The sequence below is a fragment of the Vitis vinifera genome, chromosome 1 (genome assembly GCF_030704535.1).
Source record: "Vitis vinifera cultivar Pinot Noir 40024 chromosome 1, ASM3070453v1".
Taxonomy (NCBI): Eukaryota; Viridiplantae; Streptophyta; class Magnoliopsida; order Vitales; family Vitaceae; genus Vitis; species Vitis vinifera.
The window spans coordinates 7,465,437-7,489,174 of record NC_081805.1 but is presented as its reverse complement, the minus strand read 5'-3'; the positions used below and the strand labels follow the sequence as shown (position 1 = coordinate 7,489,174).

At 34.4% G+C, this 23,738-nt stretch overlaps 1 protein-coding gene across 1 annotated transcript; it reads left to right on the top strand.

The window, feature by feature from the left end:
• The first annotated feature begins 17,668 nt into the window (after nt 1-17,668).
• LOC100254629 (protein DETOXIFICATION 29) lies at nt 17,669-21,600 on the top strand. Its single transcript, XM_002273395.5, has 8 exons — nt 17,669-18,076; nt 18,220-18,764; nt 19,499-19,585; nt 20,314-20,370; nt 20,471-20,709; nt 20,855-20,973; nt 21,101-21,187; nt 21,293-21,600. Exons 1-8 carry the CDS (start codon nt 17,735-17,737, stop codon nt 21,365-21,367), a joined length of 1,551 nt encoding a protein of 516 aa, XP_002273431.2. The 5' UTR covers nt 17,669-17,734; the 3' UTR covers nt 21,368-21,600.
• The last annotated feature ends 2,138 nt before the right edge of the window (nt 21,601-23,738 follow it).

Genomic DNA, 23,738 nt, shown 5'->3' with positions numbered 1-23,738 from the left:
AAATTTCTTATATCATTTTACAAATCAAACACGTATTCGGTATTTTTCAACAAAGTGAATAGAAGAACGTGAAAGAGAAGTTCAAAATGAAAAGTATGACAAGCTGGCTGAGGGAGAAAAAACCAAACAAATATTGGCTTTGAACAACAACATGAAAAATATACAACAACACAAATATTGACTTTAAACAAGAACATAGAAAATATGCAACAAAACAAATATAACGAGAACATGAAAAATATGGCAATAATGTGATGGGTATACAAAACTGTTATGATTTTTGGATCTATAATTTGGTTTGAACTTTTAATATACTTGAATTGACTAAGGGATGTTTGGTAAAACTTAATACTTATAACTTAATCACTTAAGTTAATTTAAATTAAATTATACTTAAATTGTTGACTTAAAATTTATTATTTAATTTTTATTTGAAGTATTAAGGTTATTGAATAAAATTTATTTTAAATCATCATATTAACATATTTGTCCTCATAAATTATAATTAAAAAAAAGATGATCAAGTATAGTGGAGGTCATGGAATAATAAAGGAAATGACGGTAGAAAGGTAAAATGAAAGTGCGAACTTAGTAATAAGTTAATTACTTGTATTTATTACTTAAAGTTAATAACTTTAAGTCATATTATTAAGTTATTTTATTAAACATGTTTAATTTATTTAATGATTTAAATTAAGTTATTAAGTTGGTTTAACAAACACCCACTAAATTATTTATTACATTTTAAAAATTTTAATCAGAGCATTTGTTCTATAAATTTATTAATTTGTCATAATTTAACATTATTGTAAAAAATTAATAAAAAAATTATATTAATTTAAGAAAAATAAAAGAAAGAAAAATCCTTTTGAGCATTAAAATTAGGTGAATAGAAGTTCAATGTTAAGAGGTATGTACTTTTACAGCTTTAAGATATGAATGGTTTTTCATAAATTGTTTTGGTGATGTTGTCTATAAAAAAAGACATGGTGAAATCAATCCATTTTAAAACAACTTCAGTATTTTATTGTTATTTTTGTCTAATAATGAAACACCCTCATCATAAGTGTTTAGATTCCATAAATGAAGACACCACATATGATCACTTGTAGAGCCAGCATATATAGACCCACATTTTTCTGCATGTCCTTGTTCCATGACAAGAATGCTTTTTTTTATTTTAGAAATTAATTTTATTTTTAAAAATTACCTCCCTTCCTTTCTTAATTCATCATCTATTTTATTTAATTTTGAAAAAGAAAATCTTCGAAATATGAAAATATAAATATAAGATATAAAGCTCCGGATAGTTAGGTTACTCAATAAAAAGATATTAAGCATCCTGATGAGCTTCAATAAATTGGATCGCTACTAAATACTTTATAGTTATTCGCATTAATGAATCATTAATTAGATACTTTAAAGTTTTTTTTAATTAGTAATTAGATTATAAAATTAATAAATATTGTGCATTTTTAAGATGAACATAATTTGATATTACTTAAATTTAGGGATGGAAAATAGTGAACCAAAACTTTAAAAAAAAATGGAAAATTTAAACTAGACAATGAGACCATTTCCAGGTCCAACAAAAAAAATCTTACCCAAATAATGCTTACTTATGTTTAGAAAATCTTATAATAACTATTTTATGGTCAAATTATTTCAATAAAAGAAGCTTATAATAGTGGCAATTTTACTCCTAATATTATATTTAGAATAAAAAGAGCTCAGAGATATGAAGAGAAGAAGAGGTGCAGAGTACCTGTTTGAAAGAAAACCGGAGAGATGAAAACTAAAATTGAGCAATAATCCAGTACCACTGATGTTTTGTCTCTTATATACAGAATAACTAATTATCTGTTAACTAATTAAACAATTCTACTTGACACATGAGCTATTTATTTATTAATTTATTTCCTAAAATATTTCAAGAAAAAGTTTTTAATAATTTTATCATTCAATATACTAGCAAAATATGTTGAGAAAAAGTTGTTAGCCATTTATCATTTTACTATCAAAACATTTTTAAAAAATGATTTTGAATAATTTATTTATTAAGTCAAAGAAAGAACAAAGGTTATTTATCATTTTATCATCAAAGTATTTTTTTTAAAAAAAAACCCTTAGTGACTGATTTTATCATTTATTAAAAATACAAATAAATAAATAAAACATAAAGCAAAAAATAGATGAAATCGAATGTACAAACATCAAATCTAATTGAACAGTTGTCGTTCTAGCAGTGTTGTAGCTCCTTCTTGACTGACTCTTCAGATGCTTGCTTGTTGTAATCCACCAAAATAACTCTCCCAAAGAAATCAACCAACTTCTCTCTCAAAAATGCATACAGAACCTTAAATACGGAGAAAATACTACAACTCCTAGAGAGATTAAACCTTAAACCCCAGAGAAAGGAAGAGAGAGGGGGTGGTTAAAGAGAGATCTTCCCTTTAATTTTTTCTTTTTCTTCTTCCTTTTATAGTTCTTCTCACACAAGCATGTCAATTATGTGATGTGGTACTTTGGCAATTGTTTTTCTTTTGTTGCCTTTGATCACTAATTGATCCTCCCGGTGTATGCTACGTATTCACCATCTTTCCTCCATTCTCAGCCCCTTGAAAGTGCCTCAGTGCAATCCCAAAACAAGAGCAAACCCAAAATTATATAAAAGTTTTAACAAGCCCAAATCAATCCATGATCCATATTAAATCAAGCCCAAAAGAAATAAAGCCCACTGTTCAATTCCAAACGAAATATAAAAACAAATGTTATACACAAAGTCCAAATCAAACATTAAATAATTAAAGCCCAAAGTCGACATGAATTACTAGAGCTCAAAAATCAAATTACTAAAGCCTAAGAAAATATTAAAGTCCATCTCCAAAGCTAAAAGCCCACATTAGATAAACTGATGCCCAAATAAAATTGAAATCATCAAAACCCAAAGCCCAAATATCAAAACTAAAGTTCAAAGCCTAAATTAAAAAAAAAAAAAGAAAAAAAAAGTCCAAGATCCAATTAAATTAAATATGTGTGCACAAGCCCAACTCAAAGCACCTCGAAGCACTTAGGTCAAATTAGGGTGGATTGTATAGGTCAAGTGAGTTTGATTCTTTCCTAATCAAGCATGATATTAGGTAAACACCTCAAAGCACTTCGATTTGATTGAGGTGAAGAGTATATGTTATTAGGATAAAGCCCTTAAAAACAATATATGTTGTAACAAAATTGGATTTGACCTTCCACTTGCTATTTGCTTTTGCATTGATATTAACTTGAGTATTCAAACTCATATCACTTATATTGTATATGACTTAGTGTGCGTTTGATAGTGATTGTGAAAAATGTTTTTAATTTTTATAACCTTTGAAAATATTTATTTTTCAAGTATTAGAAATACTAGAAGCACTTCTCAGAATTACTGTCAAACGTATTCTTAAGTGTATTAGAAATTACATAGAAGATACAAACATGAGTTCCTTATAAAATGATAAGTAATTCACAACCGGTTCATAAATTTGGACAATCCAATAGAAGTTGTAGTGCATTAATCATAATTGGATGAATATCTTGTTTTAACCGTTGGCTTGAGTTTCCAATAGTCAATACACTAGTGTGTATGGTTACATGTTAAACAAGACTTACGGTAAATCATGATGTAAGATTATTGGATCATTATGATTCACTAAACTACTATATTGCATAAAACTCTCAACTTTGAGAGAATATTGAGTTTATACTAAAATCAATAGGAGACTTTGAACTATGAGTAAAACCTTAATATGGTCATATATCCTTACAGATTAGGTTACTATTGATGGAAGCTGGTAACAACAATTATTCTCAATAAATGCACTATAATATCATAGTTCATTTATTCTCAATAAAAGAATGAGAAAAAGAAAAAGTGAGAATTCAAAGAAAATAATGAGAATTGGTGATTTTGAATTCAAATCTCCACTAAAAGGAAGAAAGTGAGATAAATAAATGAAGAAATAGGGATTTGGGAAGGTCATGAGGATGTATTGTCTTAAAAAAAATGAGAAAAAAAAACTTAGAATTTACATGCATTGTCATGGTGCAGACTTTTTCTTTTCTGGCTAGCACAAAGGTGTGAAACCTTGTGCACTAAGGCACTTGATGGGCCATCAATGTGATGTCATGGCTAGTTGCCACTCTAAGAAGGGGCCTTAGACATAGCATGTTGTTGCACCAACAAAGATGCCTCAAATGTGCGGTTGATGCTTTGCACATGGGTGTATGTGAAAATGACTAGCCATAAGAGTAATGTCATGCCACGTTGTTGCAACCAAGAACTAGACAAAGGTAGACATGGTGGTGAATGACTAACATGAGTTACATGAGCAAGACAAGTTAGGGCCTTGTAATAAGTTGGTCCATGACTTGGATAACAAACCCATTATGTCATGGCCACCTTAACATGGTACATGGGTGGACACCAATTCCTGGGTTGAAGCGCATTAATGCATCAGAGATGGGCTAAGCATACTGACATGGCTAAGGCAAGATGTTGATGCAAGTTGATTAGCACACATAATGCGTTTAATGTGTGCTTGACATATATCCATTGGGGGCTAAAGACCAAATTAGCATGAGTCGACTTGCAATAATATGCCGGACATGATCATTGATTGATTGGATAAGCAAAAGGTCTATTTGATTGAGCTGCAAGGGTTGGTTATATAGCATCCATTGGGAAGAGGCACTTTGATTGGCAAACTTTGGTTCAATATAAAGGGAGCATCAAATAGACTTGTGGGTTGTGTGAAGCGTGAAGCTACACCTTTAGCTAGAAAAGTGTGTTCAAATAGGTGGCTATGGCAGTTGCACAACCACCACCCCCAAGTTGTTGCTACTTGAATTCAAAATTCAAAGGCATGGTAGCAAGATATAAAAACCTCCTACACTATAGAGAGACAAGAAGAGAGTAATTAGATTATAATTCTCTTGTGGAGGTTGGGTTCTCTAACTTAGATGAAATTGTAGAAGTGTTGAGGCACTTAGAAAAAGTTTGGTAATCTTATAATTGTTGAGTAATACAAGTTGGAAAAGTTCTTATATTTGGTTAGTTGTTTTATTTATGTTGCTTTTGTTGTGGCTTTTTGTTTAAGGTTGACTAAGGTTATGTCTTCGCTCTGCATACTTAACAAAAATTTGTAGCCGATTTGCTGGACGTGATACTTACTTGTACTTGTTTTTTAACAATGCTTAAATATGGATTGAAAATGTCATTTATATGTATTTCTTGTCATCCACATGTAGTGTCTCAAATTTAATAATATTGCTTTTTACATAGATTGTATAATATGTTCCATACAAATGGTTTATACATGCCTATGCATGCACAAATTTCCATTGTTCTTGAAAATTTAAACAACAATATATATATATATATAAATTCAGATTTATAAATTTATTTAAAAAAAATCTACTTTGTGGTGAATCCTTTGATTCGACTTCTATCCAAAAGAGAAAATCAATAGGTGTGATTGGAGCCTAAATTGGCTTGTTCTCGAGTGATTATATTGAATGTGATTGTGGAATCTTACCTTGCATTGAAGGAGACGCTTTTTTAATAAATGCAATGATGATTTAGAGGATTTAATTTTCTAATTTTTGGTAATTTGCTCCTCAATTGATGAAGTCTTTCAATAAAAGGACATATATCATATTCTCTTTTTATTTTGATTTGATTTTCTTTTTGTACTTTGTAAAACTTAACTTTTTGGTCTTGCAAAATTTTCCCATGCATCATTGGACACAAAACACATAATGCTTGAGGTGTTGGCTGTCACATGTATCTTGTTGTCAAGCTCCAATGACTTGATTTTTAGGTGAATTAAGTCATCGAAGTTTGGTGTCTGGACATGTGTCTTGTACTTATTCCTCACCCACACAATTTTAAAATACAGATTGTGGACCCCGCATTTTCGATTGCTCGATGCGTTTCCCACTCGATGGCGAGCTCGATTTTTTATTTCAAAAAAATTGATTTTATTTATTGATTAAAAATTGACTTGGAGTCGCCATTTTGTGGACCCCGCATTTCGATCTATCTCAATGCGTTTCCCACTCGATGGCGAGCTCGAATTTTTATTTGAAAAATTATGATTTTTATTTATTAAGAAAATGACTTGGAGTCGCCACTTATTTTTTGTTTTATTTTTAAAGGGTAAACAAAATAAGAAAGAAAAACCCTAAGTGTGACTCCTTATTTTGGAAAAGACGGTCTGTGAAAAACCGAATCGGGTTCAGGAGTCAGGTTAATTATCGGGAAGGTACGGTAAAAACCGTAGCACCCCTCTAAGTCCCTAAAGTCGGGTCTCTACTAATAAAATGAAGCTGACGTGACAATTGATGAGTAAATCAATGGATATTGAACATGATCATGCACATGTGAGAATCATAACACTCAATGAAGAATTATCAAAGTGAGAGCGGGGCGTACCTTAACATCAAACGATCAATGTGCTATCACAAAAATTGGGTCAGTGTACAATAAAGAGCATAAACATAACTCACATGTCACTAAATCGAGTACAAAAGTCATCACATGTCACAATTCATTCAAATTGATTTTTATTTTAAAGAAAATTCTTTGATGTAGGGCCCCACCAAAGCCCATTTATTTTGCATGGACCAAATCTGTAAATTCCATAACTAGGAATTACAAAATTTGATTCTTGCGTCTTTTAAAACATTTTAAAAAAAAACAAAGAAAATTCAAAAGTGGCTTGTCGGAAAGAAAATGGCAACCAAATTTTATTGAAAATGGGATTTTGGTGATCCTAAAAAAATTCCAAGGATGAAAGATGGAAAATTGGGATTATTTGAAAATCAGAAATAGAGAAAGATATTTACAAAATGGTATTTGATTCCAGGAAGATTATTTTTAAAATCAAAAGGGAAAGAATGGAGCAAGGACAAGTGGTCCAAAATTGCATGCCAAAGGTGGCCATGCAACTAAGAAGCTTAAAGAGTGGGTCCAGAGTAAGAATACCCCGGGGTTGAAGACTGGTGCTATTGTCATATACACATTCGATCAAGATCATGAGGGAAGAATCCTATTCCAAGCTTCTCGGAATATCAAATAACTGTCAACAGTCCTTGACTTGGGCATTAATAAAAGACTTTCCAATTCCGTCTTGATTTTGTGCCTCTGGTCCCAAAATGCTGGCAAATGGGGGGTGTCATCTCTGCACAACTATAAGTTTCCAAATTCTTTGAAGCCCTGGAACTTAACGTACACGTCCTCATTAAATTTCCTTGCAACAGAGTCCCATTCTGTCCATATATGCACAAGTTTCCTCTTCAATTACCTTTTCCAGAAATTGACCCGCCATTCTCGAGACTTTGAGTGAATGATCAGCTCGTATTAATGGGTATATCAAAATCACCCTGGATGCTCCCATTGGCCCAAAGATATTCAGCATTAGAAAACGGGCCCAGACCTGCATAAGGTGGAGGTAGGTTGCCCAGGCGTCGACTTGAGTCATTTCCTTTAAATTCCACACAATGACACGTCGACGGAATTGCCTTAAGATATTTATCAGAACTATAGGGCTGGAAGGTGGTAACAACATTGATTTCATAGGTGATGACAGTGACGACCAACACCTGTCACCTCGAGATTGCTGAAGCTGAATGGAGTGTCAACTACGCACATCATGACAGGGTATCTCATGGATGAATTATTGTTGAGTGTCAAAGCAGGCATCGTGGCTTCATCTACACCGCCAGCTTAACGCGAGGTGAATAGGATTTTTCGAGAGATCACCTGATGCATCCTTAACAGCGTCAACTAAATGATTTCATCCATCTTTGCGATTTCATTCTTCTTTCCATGAATTGTCAACTGCATGCTCAGTATCCTGTTGCTTCCCAAAGGCTTCGCCAGCACTATCAACTTCAGCAAGCATCTCAGATGATAACGAGATATGACTTAAGCGTGAACCATGTGATTCACACACAATCACACCCATATCGACATTCATCCAACCTCTTCTGAACACAAACCATTGACAACCTTTAACTTTCCAAACCGATTTGAGAGCTTAAGGATAGCGGAACACTTTAATAAATCTCTTCTCTCCCAGCCATGTCTGAATTTCTTTCCACAATTTCTGCCACAAACCCAGCATCGACCAAGAAAAGATTTCAAGTCTGGTGGGCATCTAATGAGTATCGGCATGGTGGAAATATGAATAGGGACGTGAAAGATTTAATGGGTATAAAATGGTGATGGGAAATGGGTTAGATATGAGTATAGAGAGATGATCAGTGGGTATGAAAAGAATAGGTACGAAGAACGGGTATGGTGGGGTATGGAATGAGAGATTTGATATGAGTATAGAGAGATGGTCAGTGGGCATGAAAAGAATGGGTATGAAAGATAGAATGATGAAGGATGCGTTTAATGGGTAATGAAGGCTGCCATGCATATGGGAGAGTATGAGACACGGGCATGAAACAATGGATTTGATGGATATGGGGTGCATGCATGAGATGGATGACAGAGGATGAGATTAGTGGACTAGTGGTGTAGAGGAACGGGCCTGATGGGTAAGAGAGAAAGGGTACAAACAGCGTAGGGGAATGTGGGTGGGGCATCAGTAGACTAGATGGTGGGATTTTAGTGAGATAAATGGTTTGTGAGGCGAAGATGAAGAAAATCGTCTTCATGGTCAGCTTGGATATAGTAGCAGGGGTAAGAACATGTACTGGATATGCGGAATTTCTGCTGATACCGAGCTGTATGCGGCCATTGCACTGACTCCCAGATCTGGAACGCACTAACAGCGAAGGACAAGGCTCCCATGCACCCGAAATAGGGCAGCAATACAGCCAACTAAACCTCAACCCGAGCCTAGTTCCACAGTTTACCTCAACTTAGGCTGCCTAAGCAAACTCATATGCTTTCCTTGTCCAGATATCTCTGAAAAACTCGGATGCCGATCTCCTTCAGAAGCCTTTCAATCCAGACGACCAGCCCAAAAGGGATACCCACTCCAAAAGTACCAGGAACAGAGAGGAAAATGAAGAGAAATAGGATGTGAACAAAAGCAGATAATGACATTAAACATAGTTTCATTCCATGGAAACCAAAGAGCTTAAAAAAAAACTGGTGGGATATATCAGTGGTTTCCACATGTAAGGAGATAGCATGAACATCATGTAACTAGCACATGAATAAATAGAGATCAAACAAACAAAGATGAGAAACCAGCTTAAAATTCTAGACAGTAAAAAATGAGGATCTCAAACATCAAAAATGGTTAAAGTATGACTGTAAAAGTGAGGAAACCTCAAGTGGGAGATGATCAAACCTGAATGCCTCCCTTGAAGCCAAAATACTTGATTCTCCGGGAGCTGTAAATCCTCAAGAATGGCAGCCAAAAACACCTCCTCTCACTCCCCTCAAACCTCTCTAATGTTTCTCTCCCCCAGCAATGGAAAAACACCCACAAAACCCCTCAGAAAAATCTCTCCCCACAGCCGCCAAGACCACCCTCTTCCTCAATGGAAAACTCCTCCCCTCTAGCTTACTCCCCCTCTCTCTGTGGTCCCCCTTCTCTCTCTCTGAAAAGCACCTTCCTCCTGCAAATAAGCTCCTCCTCCAACAGAAAAAGGCGCCTCTCTCTCCTGCAGCTCTCCACTCCCTTGCAACGGCCTGCAGCTTTTCTTTGGAATCTCATTGCCACGTGTCAACCTCTCGTTGGTCCTCCAAACCACTAACCTGATTCCTCACCAACCAACCATGCATGGACACGTGGCTCCTTGAGATCGTGACACTTGGCAAAATTGGGCTGCACAAAAACAAGCCCCAAATGGGGGTCTACAAATATGCCCCTCTTCGGTAGAGATCACGAGTGCAAGGAACATGAACACTGAAGTGAAAAGTAAGTGTGAATAGTGAGTGGAATGAAGTGAACTCTATCGAAGAACCAAGGAGACCCCCATAAGGACACCAGTGAGATATAAACTCACTCAGCCTAACAGATGAACAATGAGGCTCTAATCCTAAAAGAGAAATGATGTCACAAAATGCCTCTGCGGCCATACTAAGGATCCAAGCTCCCTCTAAGATGTCTCCCGAAAGTGACTCGAAAAACCAAATGCTAGAGGTGAGTAACGGTCGAACCACCCTGGGGTACGGACAAGAATGCGTCTAAAGGAGACTGCCCTATGTGGACTACATGATGAATACACGATAAGCACAAGGTAACGAATTGAGGAGGACAAGAACAAATGTAAATCCAATGAAAGTGAGACGCGCAATGCCACTGAATAGGAATGCTAGGAGCTGTGACTCTGCATGACAAAACTGACTCTAAACACTAAACTAGGAAATAAGAAAATAAAGCTCTTGTACTTTGATGGTGCAGCCAACCATTCTGGATACGGGATAGGCGTTTTGTTGATATCCCCTCATGGTGATCACATTCCCAGATCTGTTCGTTTGGCATTCTCGGATCGACATCCGGCCACGAACAACATTGTTGAGTATGAGGCTTGCATTTTGGGATTGGAGACGGCCCTCGAGCTTGGGATTAGACAGATGGAGGTGTTTGGTGACTCCAATCTGGTATTGAGACAGATTCAGGGCGAGTGGAAGACTAGAGACGCGAAGCTTAGGCCTTATCATGCATATTTGGAGCTACTGGTTGCGAGATTTGAGGATTTGAGATATACACATCTGCCTAGAGCGCAGAACCAGTTTGCTGATGCTTTAGCTACTCTAGCTTCCATGATTGATATTCCTGCAGATGCCACCGTTCGCCCTTTGCTGGGGGAGAGAGACATTAGAGAGGTTTGAGGGGAGTGAGAGGAGGTGTTTTTGGCTGCCATTCTTGAGGATTTACAGCTCCCGGAGAATCAAGTATTTTGGCTTCAAGGGAGGCATTCAGGTTTGATCATCTCCCACTTGAGGTTTCCTCACTTTTACAGTCATACTTTAACCATTTCTGATGTTTGAGATCCTCATTTTTTACTGTCTAGAATTTTAAGCTGGTTTCTCATCTTTGTTTGTTTGATCTCTATTTATTCATGTGCTAGTTACATGATGTTCATGCTATCTCCTTACATGTGGAAACCACTGATCTATCCCACCAGTTTTTTTTTTAAGCTCTTTGGTTTCCATGGAATGAAGCTATGTTTAATGTCATTATCTGCTTTTGTTCACATCCTATTTCTCTTCATTTTCCTCTCTGTTCCTGGTACTTTTGGAGTGGGTATCCCTTTTGGGCTGGTCGTCTGGATTGAAAGGCTTCTGAAGGAGATCGGCATCCGAGTTTTTCAGAGATATCTGGACAAGGAAAGCATATGAGTTTGCTTAGGCAGCCTAAGTTGAGGTAAACTGTGGAACTAGGCTCGGGTTGATGTTTAGTTGGCTGTATTGCTGCCCTATTTCGGGTGCATGGGAGCCTTGTCCTTCGCTGTTAGTGCGTTCCAGATCTGGGAGTCAGTGCAATGGCCGCATACAGCTCGGTATCAGCAGAAATTCCGCATATCCAGTACATGTTCTTACCCCTGCTACTATATCCAAGCTGACCATGAAGACGATTTTCTTCATCTTCGCCTCACAAACCATTTATCTCACTAAAATCCCACCATCTAGTCTACTGATGCCCCACCCACATTCCCCTACGCTGTTTGTACCCTTTCTCTCTTACCCATCAGGCCCGTTCCTCTACACCACTAGTCCACTAATCTCATCTTCTGTCATCCATCTCATGCATGCACCCCATATCCATCAAATCCATTGTTTCATGCCCGTGTCTCATACTCTCCCATATGCATGGCAGCCTTCATTACCCATTAAATGCATCCTTCATCATTCTATCTTTCATACCCATTCTTTTCATGCCCACTGACCATCTCTCTATACTCATATCAAATCTCTCATTCCATACCCCACCATACCCGTTCTTCGTACCTATTCTTTTCATACCCACTGATCATCTCTCTATACTCATATCTAACCCATTTCCCATCACCATTTTATACCCATTAAATCTTTCACGTCCCTATTCATATTTCCACCATGCCGATACTCATTAGATGCCCACCAGACTTGAAATCTTTTCTTGGTCGATGCTGGGTTTGTGGCAGAAATTGTGGAAAGAAATTCAGACATGGCTGGGAGAGAAGAGATTTATTAAAGTGTTCCGCTATCCTTAAGCTCTCAAATCGGTTTGGAAAGTTAAAGGTTGTCAATGGTTTGTGTTCAGAAGAGGTTGGATGAATGTCGATATGGGTGTGATTGTGTGTGAATCATATGGTTCACGCTTAAGTCATATCTCGTTATCATCTGAGATGCTTGCTGAAGTTGATAGTGCTGGCGAAGCCTTTGGGAAGCAACAGGATACTGAGCATGCAGTTGACAATTCATGGAAAGAAGAATGAAATCGCAGAGATGGATGAAATCATTTAGTTGACGCTGTTAAGGATGCATCAGGTGATCTCTCGAAAAATCCTATTCACCTCGCGTTAAGCTGGCGGTGTAGATGAAGCCACAATGCCTGCTTTGACACTCAACAATAATTCATCCATGAGATACCCTGTCATGATGTGCGTAGTTGACACTCCATTCAGCTTCAGCAATCTCGAGGTGACAGGTGTTGGTCGTCACTGTCATCACCTATGAAATCAATGTTGTTACCACCTTCCAGCCCTATAGTTCTGATAAATATCTTAAGGCAATTCCGTCGACGTGTCATTGTGTGGAATTTAAAGGAAATGACTCAAGTCGACGCCTGGGCAACCTACCTCCACCTTATGCAGGTCTGGGCCCGTTTTCTAATGCTGAATATCTTTGGGCCAATGGGAGCATCCAGGGTGATTTTGATATACCCATTAATACGAGCTGATCATTCACTCAAAGTCTCGAGAATGGCGGGTCAATTTCTGGAAAAGGTAATTGAAGAGGAAACTTGTGCATATATGGACAGAATGGGACTCTGTTGCAAGGAAATTTAATGAGGACGTGTACGTTAAGTTCCAGGGCTTCAAAGAATTTGGAAACTTATAGTTGTGCAGAGATGACACCCCCCATTTGCCAGCATTTTGGGACCAGAGGCACAAAATCAAGACGGAATTGGAAAGTCTTTTATTAATGCCCAAGTCAAGGACTGTTGACAGTTATTTGATATTCCGAGAAGCTTGGAATAGGATTCTTCCCTCATGATCTTGATCGAATGTGTATATGACAATAGCACCAGTCTTCAACCCCGGGGTATTCTTACTCTGGACCCACTCTTTAAGCTTCTTAGTTGCATGGCCACCTTTGGCATGCAATTTTGGACCACTTGTCCTTGCTCCATTCTTTCCCTTTTGATTTTAAAAATAATCTTCCTGGAATCAAATACCATTTTGTAAATATCTTTCTCTATTTCTGATTTTCAAATAATCCCAATTTTCCATCTTTCATCCTTGGAATTTTTTTAGGATCACCAAAATCCCATTTTCAATAAAATTTGGTTGCCATTTTCTTTCCGACAAGCCACTTTTGAATTTTCTTTGTTTTTTTTTAAAATGTTTTAAAAGACGCAAGAATCAAATTTTGTAATTCCTAGTTATGGAATTTACAGATTTGGTCCATGCAAAATAAATGGGCTTTGGTGGGGGCCCTACATCAAAGAATTTTCTTTAAAATAAAAATCAATTTGAATGAATTGTGACATGTGATGACTTTTGTACTCGATTTAGTGACATGTGAGTTATGTTTATGCTCTTTATTGTACACTGACCCAATTTTTGTGATAGCACATTGATCGTTTGATGTTAAGGTACGCCCCGCTCTCACTTTGATAATTCTTCATTGAGTGTTATGATTCTCACATGTGCATGATCATGTTCAATATCCATTGATTTACTCATCAATTGCCACGTCAGCTTCATTTTATTAGTAGAGACCCGACTTTAGGGACTTAGAGGGGTGCTACGGTTTTTACCGTACCTTCCCGATAAGTAACTTGACCCCTGAACCCGATTCGGTTTTTCACAGACCGCCTTTTCCAAAATAAGGAGTCACACTTAGGGTTTTTCTTTCTTATTTTGTTTACCCTTTAAAAATAAAACAAAAAATAAGTGGCGACTCCAAGTCATTTTCTTAATAAATAAAAATCATAATTTTTCAAATAAAAATTCGAGCTCACCATCGAGTGGGAAACGCATTGAGATAGATCAAAATGCGGGGTCCACAAAATGGCGACTCCAAGTCAATTTTTAATCAATAAATAAAATCAATTTTTTTGAAATAAAAAATTGAGCTCGCCATCGAGTGGGAAACGCATCGAGCAATCGAAAATGCGGGGTCCACACAGATATTTGTATATATTCTTCACGTGTGATGCATTTCACAATTACCATAAGGATATGTACAATAATAATAATCTTAAAAATTATTACACATAAGGAATCGTACAATAATATGACTATGGACCATATGATTTTGATACAAGACATTTGTGCTTAATTTTGGCATCCAGTGCATTTCACAATTGACATGACGATATGTACAATAATAATATTTCCAACAATTTCCATCAAAACAAAGGGTTTGTTTAAAAATTATTTTTAAAAATAGTTTTCTATTTTTTAGAATATAAATTATTATTTTTTCATTTAAAAAGTTATATTTGATAAATTTGTTATTAAAAAGGTATTTTGAGAATTTTTTTTATAAAAATATATTAATTCTTTACAATTAATTTAAGATATTTACAAAAACTAAGTTTAGAATTTAATTTTTTAAGTAGAATTTTATTATTGAGAATAAGTGATAATTATTTTTAAGAATTATCCTAAAAAGAAATTGTTTTAAAAACTATTGTTAAATAAGCGCAAAAATCCTTTCACAGTTATTAGAAGCCAATTGAGCAAGTTGCGTGGGACAACTAGACAACTCACGCCTTGATTTTGACAGATCTATCAACTGCATGTGAACCAATAGAATTTTAATGGCGGATAATGTTTTTGGGCAATGGAGGTATCATCATATTATTATTTTTCAAATAATTTCATTGAATTTCCCCTTCAAATTGTGGATAGTTCACGCAATTCTTTGTACTCGCGTATCTGGAAAAATTTGGTTAAGCCTTGGTAGTTGAACGCATTTCTTGTTTTTATATGGGTGGAGCCGGATGTTGGTAGGGGTGCGACTTTACGATCCTTCACCTAACCACTTTTTGCGTCATTTTAGAAAATTTGAAAATTCGCTCAAAAAGTCTACCATATGTGCCCATGAAAGTAGTGAATTTGTAAGGATGCCATTCCACAAAAGCAAATATTTCTACATTTGACATTGACATTGGAGCATTATCGACTCATATATGAGACAAATTAATAGTAATTGTTGGATCAATAGACAGTGGTGGTTATGCATCTTCGGGCAGGCGCTGGAAGCAAGGCTCAAGCCGGGCAAAAAGGGATTTTTCTCAATAGTACTGTAAATTAAAAAAAGTTATGTTTAAATTATCGTAGTAAAATAAGTTATTATAAATATATGGTAGTTTTTGCCACCTAGGAGAGAGGAGAGAGGAGAGAGGAGAGAGGGTGAATGGATAAATTTTTTTTTAAACCAAAATCATCTTTTCAAATTTCAAAAGACGAAATCGCATTTTCAAAAGACGATTTTAAAAAAATTTCAAAAGGGAAATCGTCTCTTCAAGAAGAGACGAGTTCCCATGAAAAATATATATATATATTTTTTTAAAAAAAATTCCCAAATTAAAAAAAAAAAAAAAAAATTCCTTGATGAAGAGACGAGTTCCCATGAAAAAAAAATATTTTTTTTTAAAAATTCCCAAATTATTAAAAAAGAAAAAAAATAAAAAATTCCTCAAAGGAACTCGTCTCTTGAAAAGACGAGTTCCCATGAAAAAAAAAATTTTAAAAAAAAATTCTCGAATTATAAAAAAATAAAAAAATAAAAAATTTCTCAAAGGAACTCGTCTCATGAAAAAAAAAATTCCCAAATTAAAAAAAAAACAACAATTCTTCAAGGGAACTCGTCTCGTCTCTTGAAGAGACGAGTTCCCTTGAGGAATTGTTTTTTTTTTTTTTAATTTGAGAATTTTTTTTTAAAAATATATATTTTTTTTCATGGGAACTCGTCTCTTGAAGAATTTTTTTTATTTATAATAATTTGGGAATTATATATATATATATATATTTTCATGGAACTCGTCTCTTGAAGAGACGAGTTCCCTTGAGGAATTTTTTTTTTTTTTTTTTTAATTTGAGAATTTTTTTTTAAAAATATATATTTTTTTTCATGGGAACTCGTCTCTTGAAGAATTTTTTTTATTTATAATAATTTGGGAATTATATATATATATATATATATATATATATATATATATATATATATATATATATATTCATGGAACTCGTCTCTTGAAGAGACGAGTTCCCTTGAGGAATTTTTTTTTTTTTTTTTTATAATTTGGGAATTTTTTTAAAAAAATATATTTTTTTCATGGGAACTCGTCTCTTGAAGAGACGAGTTCCCTTGTGGAATTGTTTTTTTTGGGAATTTTTTTAAAAAATATATATTTTTTTTCATGGGAACTCGCCTTGAGGAATTGTTTTTTTTTTTTTTTAATTTGGGAATTTTTTTAAAAAACATATATTTTTTTTCATGGGAACTCGTCTCTTCAAGAGACGAGTTCCCTTAAGGAATTGTTTTTATTTTTTATTTTTTTATATTAATAATTTAGGAATTCTTTTTAAAAAAATATATATATTCATGGAACTCGTCTCTTCAAGGAATTTTCTTCTTTTACCACTCAAACGTCTTCTTATTCTCTCTTATGCGTAATACGCATATTTTTCCTCGACTTTTTCCCCACTCAAATATCCTTCCATCCTCTCACTTATGCATGCAGTCACATGTTTTGCTCCCAAACCTATTTAATATGTGGGGACCACATGTTTTGCTCTCAAATCTCTTAAATATACGGTGGTCCCGGGTGATTTTCTTTTCTTTGTCTTCTAACCACTCCTAATAACAAAGTTCCCTTGAGGAATTATTTTTTTATTTTTTTTTTTAATTTGAGAATTTTTTTTTTAAAATATATATATTTTTTTTCATGGAACTCGTATGTTGAAGAGACGAGTTCCCTTAAGGATTTTTTTTTTATAAATGGGAAATTTTTTTTAAAAAATATATATATTTTTTTTCATGTAACTCGTCTTTTTGAAAAGACGATTTCGTCTTTTGAAATTTAAAAAAATGATTTTAATTTAAAAAAAAATTTATACGTTCACCCTCTTTCCTCTCTCCTATCTCCTCTCTCCTATGTGACAAAAACTATCATATATTTGTAATAACTTCTTCTACTACAATAATTGTTTTTTTTTTTTTTTTTTTGGAGAACTTTTGTAAAAAAAAAAAATACAAGAGACGAGTTTCCTTAAGGATTTTTTTTTTATAAATGAGAAATTTTGAAAAGACGATTTCGTCTTTTGAAATTTGAAAAAATGATTTTAGTTTAAAAAAAAATTTATCCGTTCACCCTCTTTCCTTTCTCCTATCTCCTCTCTCCTATGTGGCAAAAACTATCATATATTTGTAATAATTTTTTCTACTACAATAATTTAAGTATAACTTTTTTAAATTACCGTACTGAAAAGTCCGGGCAAAAAGAGTATATGAAGGCCGTGGAAACACAAATTTTAAGGACCCAAGTTTCAGTCTCTCTGTACCATGGAAAATAGTGAGCAGCCACTGCTCTCTACCAGAGATGAGGACCAAACCCCAGGGCAACCCCACAATCCAATACTAGCAAACACTTCTCTATTTTCATCCCACAATGCCAATTACGGGAACGATATTGATCCGATTAACGGAGTTGGGGATTTCTTCAGAGAGTTCTTTGTGGAATCAAAGAAGCTCTGGCGTCTTGCTGGCCCGGCCATTTTCTCATCTCTGTGCCGTTACTCCCTTGGCGCGGTCACTCAAGTCTTTGCCGGCCACCTTAGTGCTCTAGACCTGGCTGCCTTCGCTATCGAGAACTCAGTAATTGGTGGGTTCTCTTCTGGCATACTGGTAGTACTTGCAGCCGAATCTTTTCTCAATTTAACGCTGTTGAATTATTTATTTTTCACACGAAGTATTTGCTGAATATTATGTATTATTATATTCCAAAAATGGATAAAATTGTTTGGAATTAATGAACTTAAATCAAACAGTTTGGCATGGGGAGTGCACTGGAGACGCTGTGTGGTCAAGCCTTCGGTGCTCGACGGCCAGATATGCTGGGAATCTACTTGCAGAGGTCATGGGTTATCCTTATTACAACATCCCTACTACTACTGAGCTTCCTCTACATCTTTGCGGGGCAAATACTGAAACTTATAGGTCAGACAGAGGCGATCTCAAAAGCAGCAGGGATTTTTGCGCGGTGGATGATTCCGCAGCTGTTCGCTTATGCAACGTACTTTCCTATAATTAAGTTCCTGCAGTCTCAGAGGAAGATAATGATGATGGCATGGATATCGTTTGTGGCTCTAATTCTCCACACATTGTTTAGTTGGCTGTTGATGCTGAAGCTGGGGTGGGGTCTGGTGGGTGCAGCAGTGGTGCTCAACGCTTCCTGGTGGTTCATAGTTGTGGCTCTGTTGCTGTATGTTCTTAGTGGAAGCTGCGGCCATGCATGGTCTGGGTTCTCCTGGAAGGCCTTTCAGAATCTTTGGGCATTTGTAAGATTATCCCTCGCATCCGGGGTAATGCTCTGGTGAGATTTCTATACACTTCACACCAGTTCTTTATTTACTTAACAAGCACATCCGCCTCTCTCTCTCTCTCTCTCTCTCTCTCTCTCTCTCTCTCTCTCTCTGTGGTGAGATTTCTATACACTTCACACCAGTTTTACTCTTTATTTACTTAACAAGCATATCCGCCTCTCTCTCTCTCTCAAATTAAAATGGATGATAATTTTAATATTAAATATATTTTAAAATTAGATATATTATAATATTATAAAATTATCTATAATGCAATTTAATAATAAATATATATTTATAAAATTTATATTTTTTATAGATACAAAGAATATTATTATCAAATATGATAAATTATATATATATATATATATATATATATATTATTAATTTTTACATCACCTATATTTTATGTTAAAATATCCGTTGATATGTCTCGAAGTACAAATATATCTATAATCACGGATATTTTCATTTTTATGCATAACCTTAATTTTTAAATGAAATAATGAAAAACATTGAATTTTGAAAAAGGCATACTTAAATATAAAAAAATATTTGTAGTTTACCTTTATCTTACATAATTATTCTTTAATATTTTGAAATACAGAATTATAATTGATACTTAAATCATCACAAAAAGGAAAGAGAAAAAAAAGTGTTGATTTTCTTAATACCGTAATCTAATCTGTCTCTTCATATGCTGCTTTGTATGCAATTTAATCAACTCTTTTGCTTTTAAATGCAGTTTAGAAGTGTGGTATTTCATGGCACTAACTCTTTTTGCCGGGTATTTAAAGAATGCAGAAGTCTCTGTGGATGCTTTGTCCATATGGTGAGCTCTCTTAAACCCTAAGCTGCTCATAAATAATTGTTTCCATTATTTGATTAGCAGAATTTTGGGCAGATTATTTCATAGGATTATTTTTCCTACAGGACAATATTAGAAAGTCTAGGGCAGTTCAAAATTTTATTTTTATGGGGTCAAGTCCATATCAATATTGTGCCGTACGTCCACAACTCCCACGTGCTGAAAACAGTGTCTTTTGACCGTTTCCTCTTTACGGATCACCAAATGGTCAAGTTGGCGCCCATCTACATCTGCACAGCGCTGCAAAGGAACCACCATTCCCACCCACCTTTGGGTCTATGTTGATTTTATTTTTTCCAACTTTTACCAAATATCAGCCACATATTATTTTCTAGTAACAATTCCAATTCCGATTCCATTTAAGGTACGATGGATCATAATTTACTAGATATGATTTAAGATAGTATAAGAGATGAAATAATTAATCAATCAAGCTTCTTAGTTTCAGATTGTTGATTGCAGGGTCAACAAACTTTAAAATCATCGATCGACAGAATTTACATAAATTTTTTTCTTGAAAATAGAATTAGAATGCGTTTGAGAGTGGTCTTAAAAAGTGTTTGTAACATTTTTAATACTTCAATGATAACAAATTTTAAGTATTAAAATATTAAAAATACTTCTTAAAATAATTATCAAACGGATTTTTAATTAATATATTAATTGTGGTGTTGTTTATTGAAAAATTACAGCTTGAGCGTATTAAGCTGGACAACAATGGTCTCTCTTGGATGCAATGCAGCCATAAGGTTTGTTGCAGAGCCAGAAACACACCTTCGCCTTATATTTGGAAAGGAAAAAAGGAAAAGGTATCCTAACAGCATATTTGAATTATGTATGTGAATGCAGCGTAAGGGTGTCAAATGAACTAGGGGCAGGTCACCCGAGAACTGCAAAATTTGCAATACTGGTTGTCGTGATATCTTCATTCTTTATATCTCTCGTCCTCTCACTCATTCTAGTTTTGGGGAGAAGGCAGTACCCAGCCTTGTTTTCCAGCAATCCTGAGGTGAAGCAGCAAGTATATGCGCTCACTCCTTTGCTTGCTGTTTGCATTGTAATCAACAACGTTCAGCCTGTTCTCTCCGGTATTTTGTCCATTTTGCCCTAATGGTTGCTTTTGTTTTTTAAATATGAATTTATATTTGTTTCCATTTCTTTTTTTACTTGCAGATCAATAGAGGCAAAGCAATATATATACTGATCATAGGATGTTCCTATCTGATTATGTAGGGGTGGCAATCGGAGCAGGATGGCAAGCTTTTGTAGCGTATGTGAATATTGGATGCTACTATGTGTTTGGGGTGCCTTTGGGTCTAATATTGGGTTATGTGCTCCACTTCGGTGTCAAGGTAACCCACTCCCTTGACATGCCTAAAATCTTCAAAAAGTAGTTTTTAAAAATAGTTTTAGGATGTTTTTTTAGAATTTTTAAGTTCGTTTAAACTTCCGAAGCTTATTATTGTTGATAATTTTCAGGGAATCTGGTGTGGAATGCTGTCAGGGACTGTGGTACAAACTTGTATCCTGTTCGGAATGATTTACAGAACCAACTGGAATAGAGAGGTAACTTGCACAGTACATCCAAGCCTCAATCTTTTGGAAGTTTGTAAGACAGCAGTATTTTCATGCACATGCAAATTGGTCATCCTGATATGGAATTAAATGCAGGTTTCCATGGCTGGAGACAGAATAAGAAAATGGGGAGGGGGTGCAGCTTCCACAGAGAATGATGTTGAGAAATGAATAGACTGCTTGGAAGCCACGTTGAGAATTCTAAAATTCCTGAGAACAATGTTGTCATCAACATTTCAAGGATCCGAAAACCAATTAATCCATATATTCTCTTGTCCAATTTTCAAATACTCTCTTCCAATTTGAGTCGTGCTTTTGTAATCTAGGTTTTTAGTGATCCGGTTGTATTCCATATTAACATTGGTAATTAATTTGTGAAAAAGAATGGATTGGTTTTTATGTCATTTGATCTTATACATTTTGTGCAACAGCCCTTTCTATCTGATAGAAAAGGATCCCATGATCCTGAACCGATCTTTCCTGGGATCGCAAATCCCAAGTTTGTCTATGAAGAGCGGATCTAATTGCATTAGTGTCTATATGATTTCTTCTATGTAATACTAATCGATAGTGCCTCATTGATAAGTGCTACAAGATCTCGTGCTTAGAACCTATGGTTATGGACCCGAATCCATTAGTATGGAACATTTTCTTTTCCAAGTGAAATCTCCTAGTATATGAAAGAGTGAAAAAGTGCTTTCGTTGTTGTGGAATAAGAAGTCTTCATATCTTAATACATGTATTTAATTTATTCGAAGCTATTAGAGCGGGATCCACTTTTTGGGGAATATGAGTCGATATTATACACTTATTTTGGGTTCAATGGGTATTTACGGTTTTAAAACTTGTCTACAAAATTTTAAAAACAAAAAATTATGCATGTACTTAGACGCCCTTAGAAATTAAACTTCAAAACTCAATGGTCAGAGAATCAAGGGTGGATGCCCGCAATCCCTGTCAATAATAAAATTAAAATCTTCACTTAGTATTTGAAAAAAAAAAAGTTGTATAATTCCAAAATAGGTTGCCCATTTTGGAACGTGTACAAGCTGGTCCCAAAAGTACCAAAATGACGCAGGGCAAAACAAAACAAAAATACAAAGAGGGCTTATCAAAGTGATGGATATTCAAAGAAGAGCAAGCCCATTAGTCTCTCTCTGTAATGGATGTTTACGTTTTACGTGCTGGTGCCTTATGTAGTGGGTCCTGATTCCTGAAGCATACTTGACATATTATAGACCAATGTACTGGACCCAGGCCTGGCTTATAGATGCATGGACGAAGATCAGCCTACGGCCCTAGTATTAAATCCTCCCCTATTTCACACCCAGCGGCTGAATCCAACCGCTGTCGTGATTCTAAGATCATATGTCTGCCTTATGTTTGTTTTATTCTTGGTAAAGTTTTGGATTTAAGGGTATATTTGGTACATGGGAACGAAAAGTGAGAACGGACATCTCGTTCATTTTTCATTTATTTCCATGTATGGATATATTAGGTATGTTGATTTTTGCAAGTTATTTTAAAAACACTTCTCAAAAAATAAAAAAGATGAACAACTTTTTTTTGGATAAATTGTTTTTAAAAATACTATTTATTTTGATTTTGTAAAAAATAAATTGCAAATTGAATTTATATAATATAAAATAAATTTAATTCAAATCTCGTTAAAAATAAAAAGAATTTTGTAATTAAAAATAAATCATTTTTAATAAAATATGAATAGTAATATTTCGATCAAGTCATAAATTATATTTTTTATAAATATTATAAAAATATGGATATTAACATCTTATAAAAGCCTAATTGCTTTATTTTTAAAAATAAATAAATAAATAATAATAATTTAAAATCAATAATTACTAATATTATTTCTAAAAATTATTAACTTATTACTTTATTTTTAATTTTTTTTTTGCAATTACAACAACCAAACAATGGTATTAAATTTTAAAATACTATTGTTTTAAAATGCTCAAATAGGTTTTTATTATTTAGCAAAAAAAAAAAAAATTCAAAGATATAATTTTTTTAATTGAAAATAAAAAATTATTTTAAATTAGGAATAGTGTGAGAGTTATCTTAAAAATGAAAATGAAATATTATTTTAAATTATATGTATAAATATTATTGTCAATTTATTTCTTTTTTCATTCTCATTCTTGTTGTTGCTTAACATTAAAATTGAAACAAATAATCATTTCAACCTTACATTCTCATATGCATCTAAATGTAAGAATTGAAATCACCAAATTCATTTATATTTAAGGACAAATAGGAATATAAAAAAAAATTCATTCTTATTCCTTATTCCCGTATGCCAAACATTACTTAAATGGTGATGGAGCCAAGAATCTTATTCAAGCGATAAGATTTAGCAATTTATCCCCAATGATCTCAACAAAATTAACATTTTACCTTATGATTCAGTCTTCATTAACATGATGCATATTATTAATCTACTTTTCTTTGCATTTTTAAAATAATTCAAGCTTTTGAAAAGCAAAAGTTAATTTCCACATGCTGTCAAAATTTATTGGTT

What these genes read in the sequence shown, in the direction of transcription:
- LOC100254629 (XM_002273395.5), top strand. Translation starts at nt 17,735, where the DNA reads ATGGAAAATAGTGAGCAGCCACTGCTCTCTACCAGAGATGAGGACCAA. An exon ending in GCATCCGGGGTAATGCTCTG is followed by an intron (nt 18,765 to 19,498) that starts GTGAGATTTCTA and finishes TTTTAAATGCAG; the next exon opens with TTTAGAAGTGTGGTATTTCA. An exon ending in TGCTCCACTTCGGTGTCAAG is followed by an intron (nt 20,974 to 21,100) that starts GTAACCCACTCC and finishes GATAATTTTCAG; the next exon opens with GGAATCTGGTGTGGAATGCT.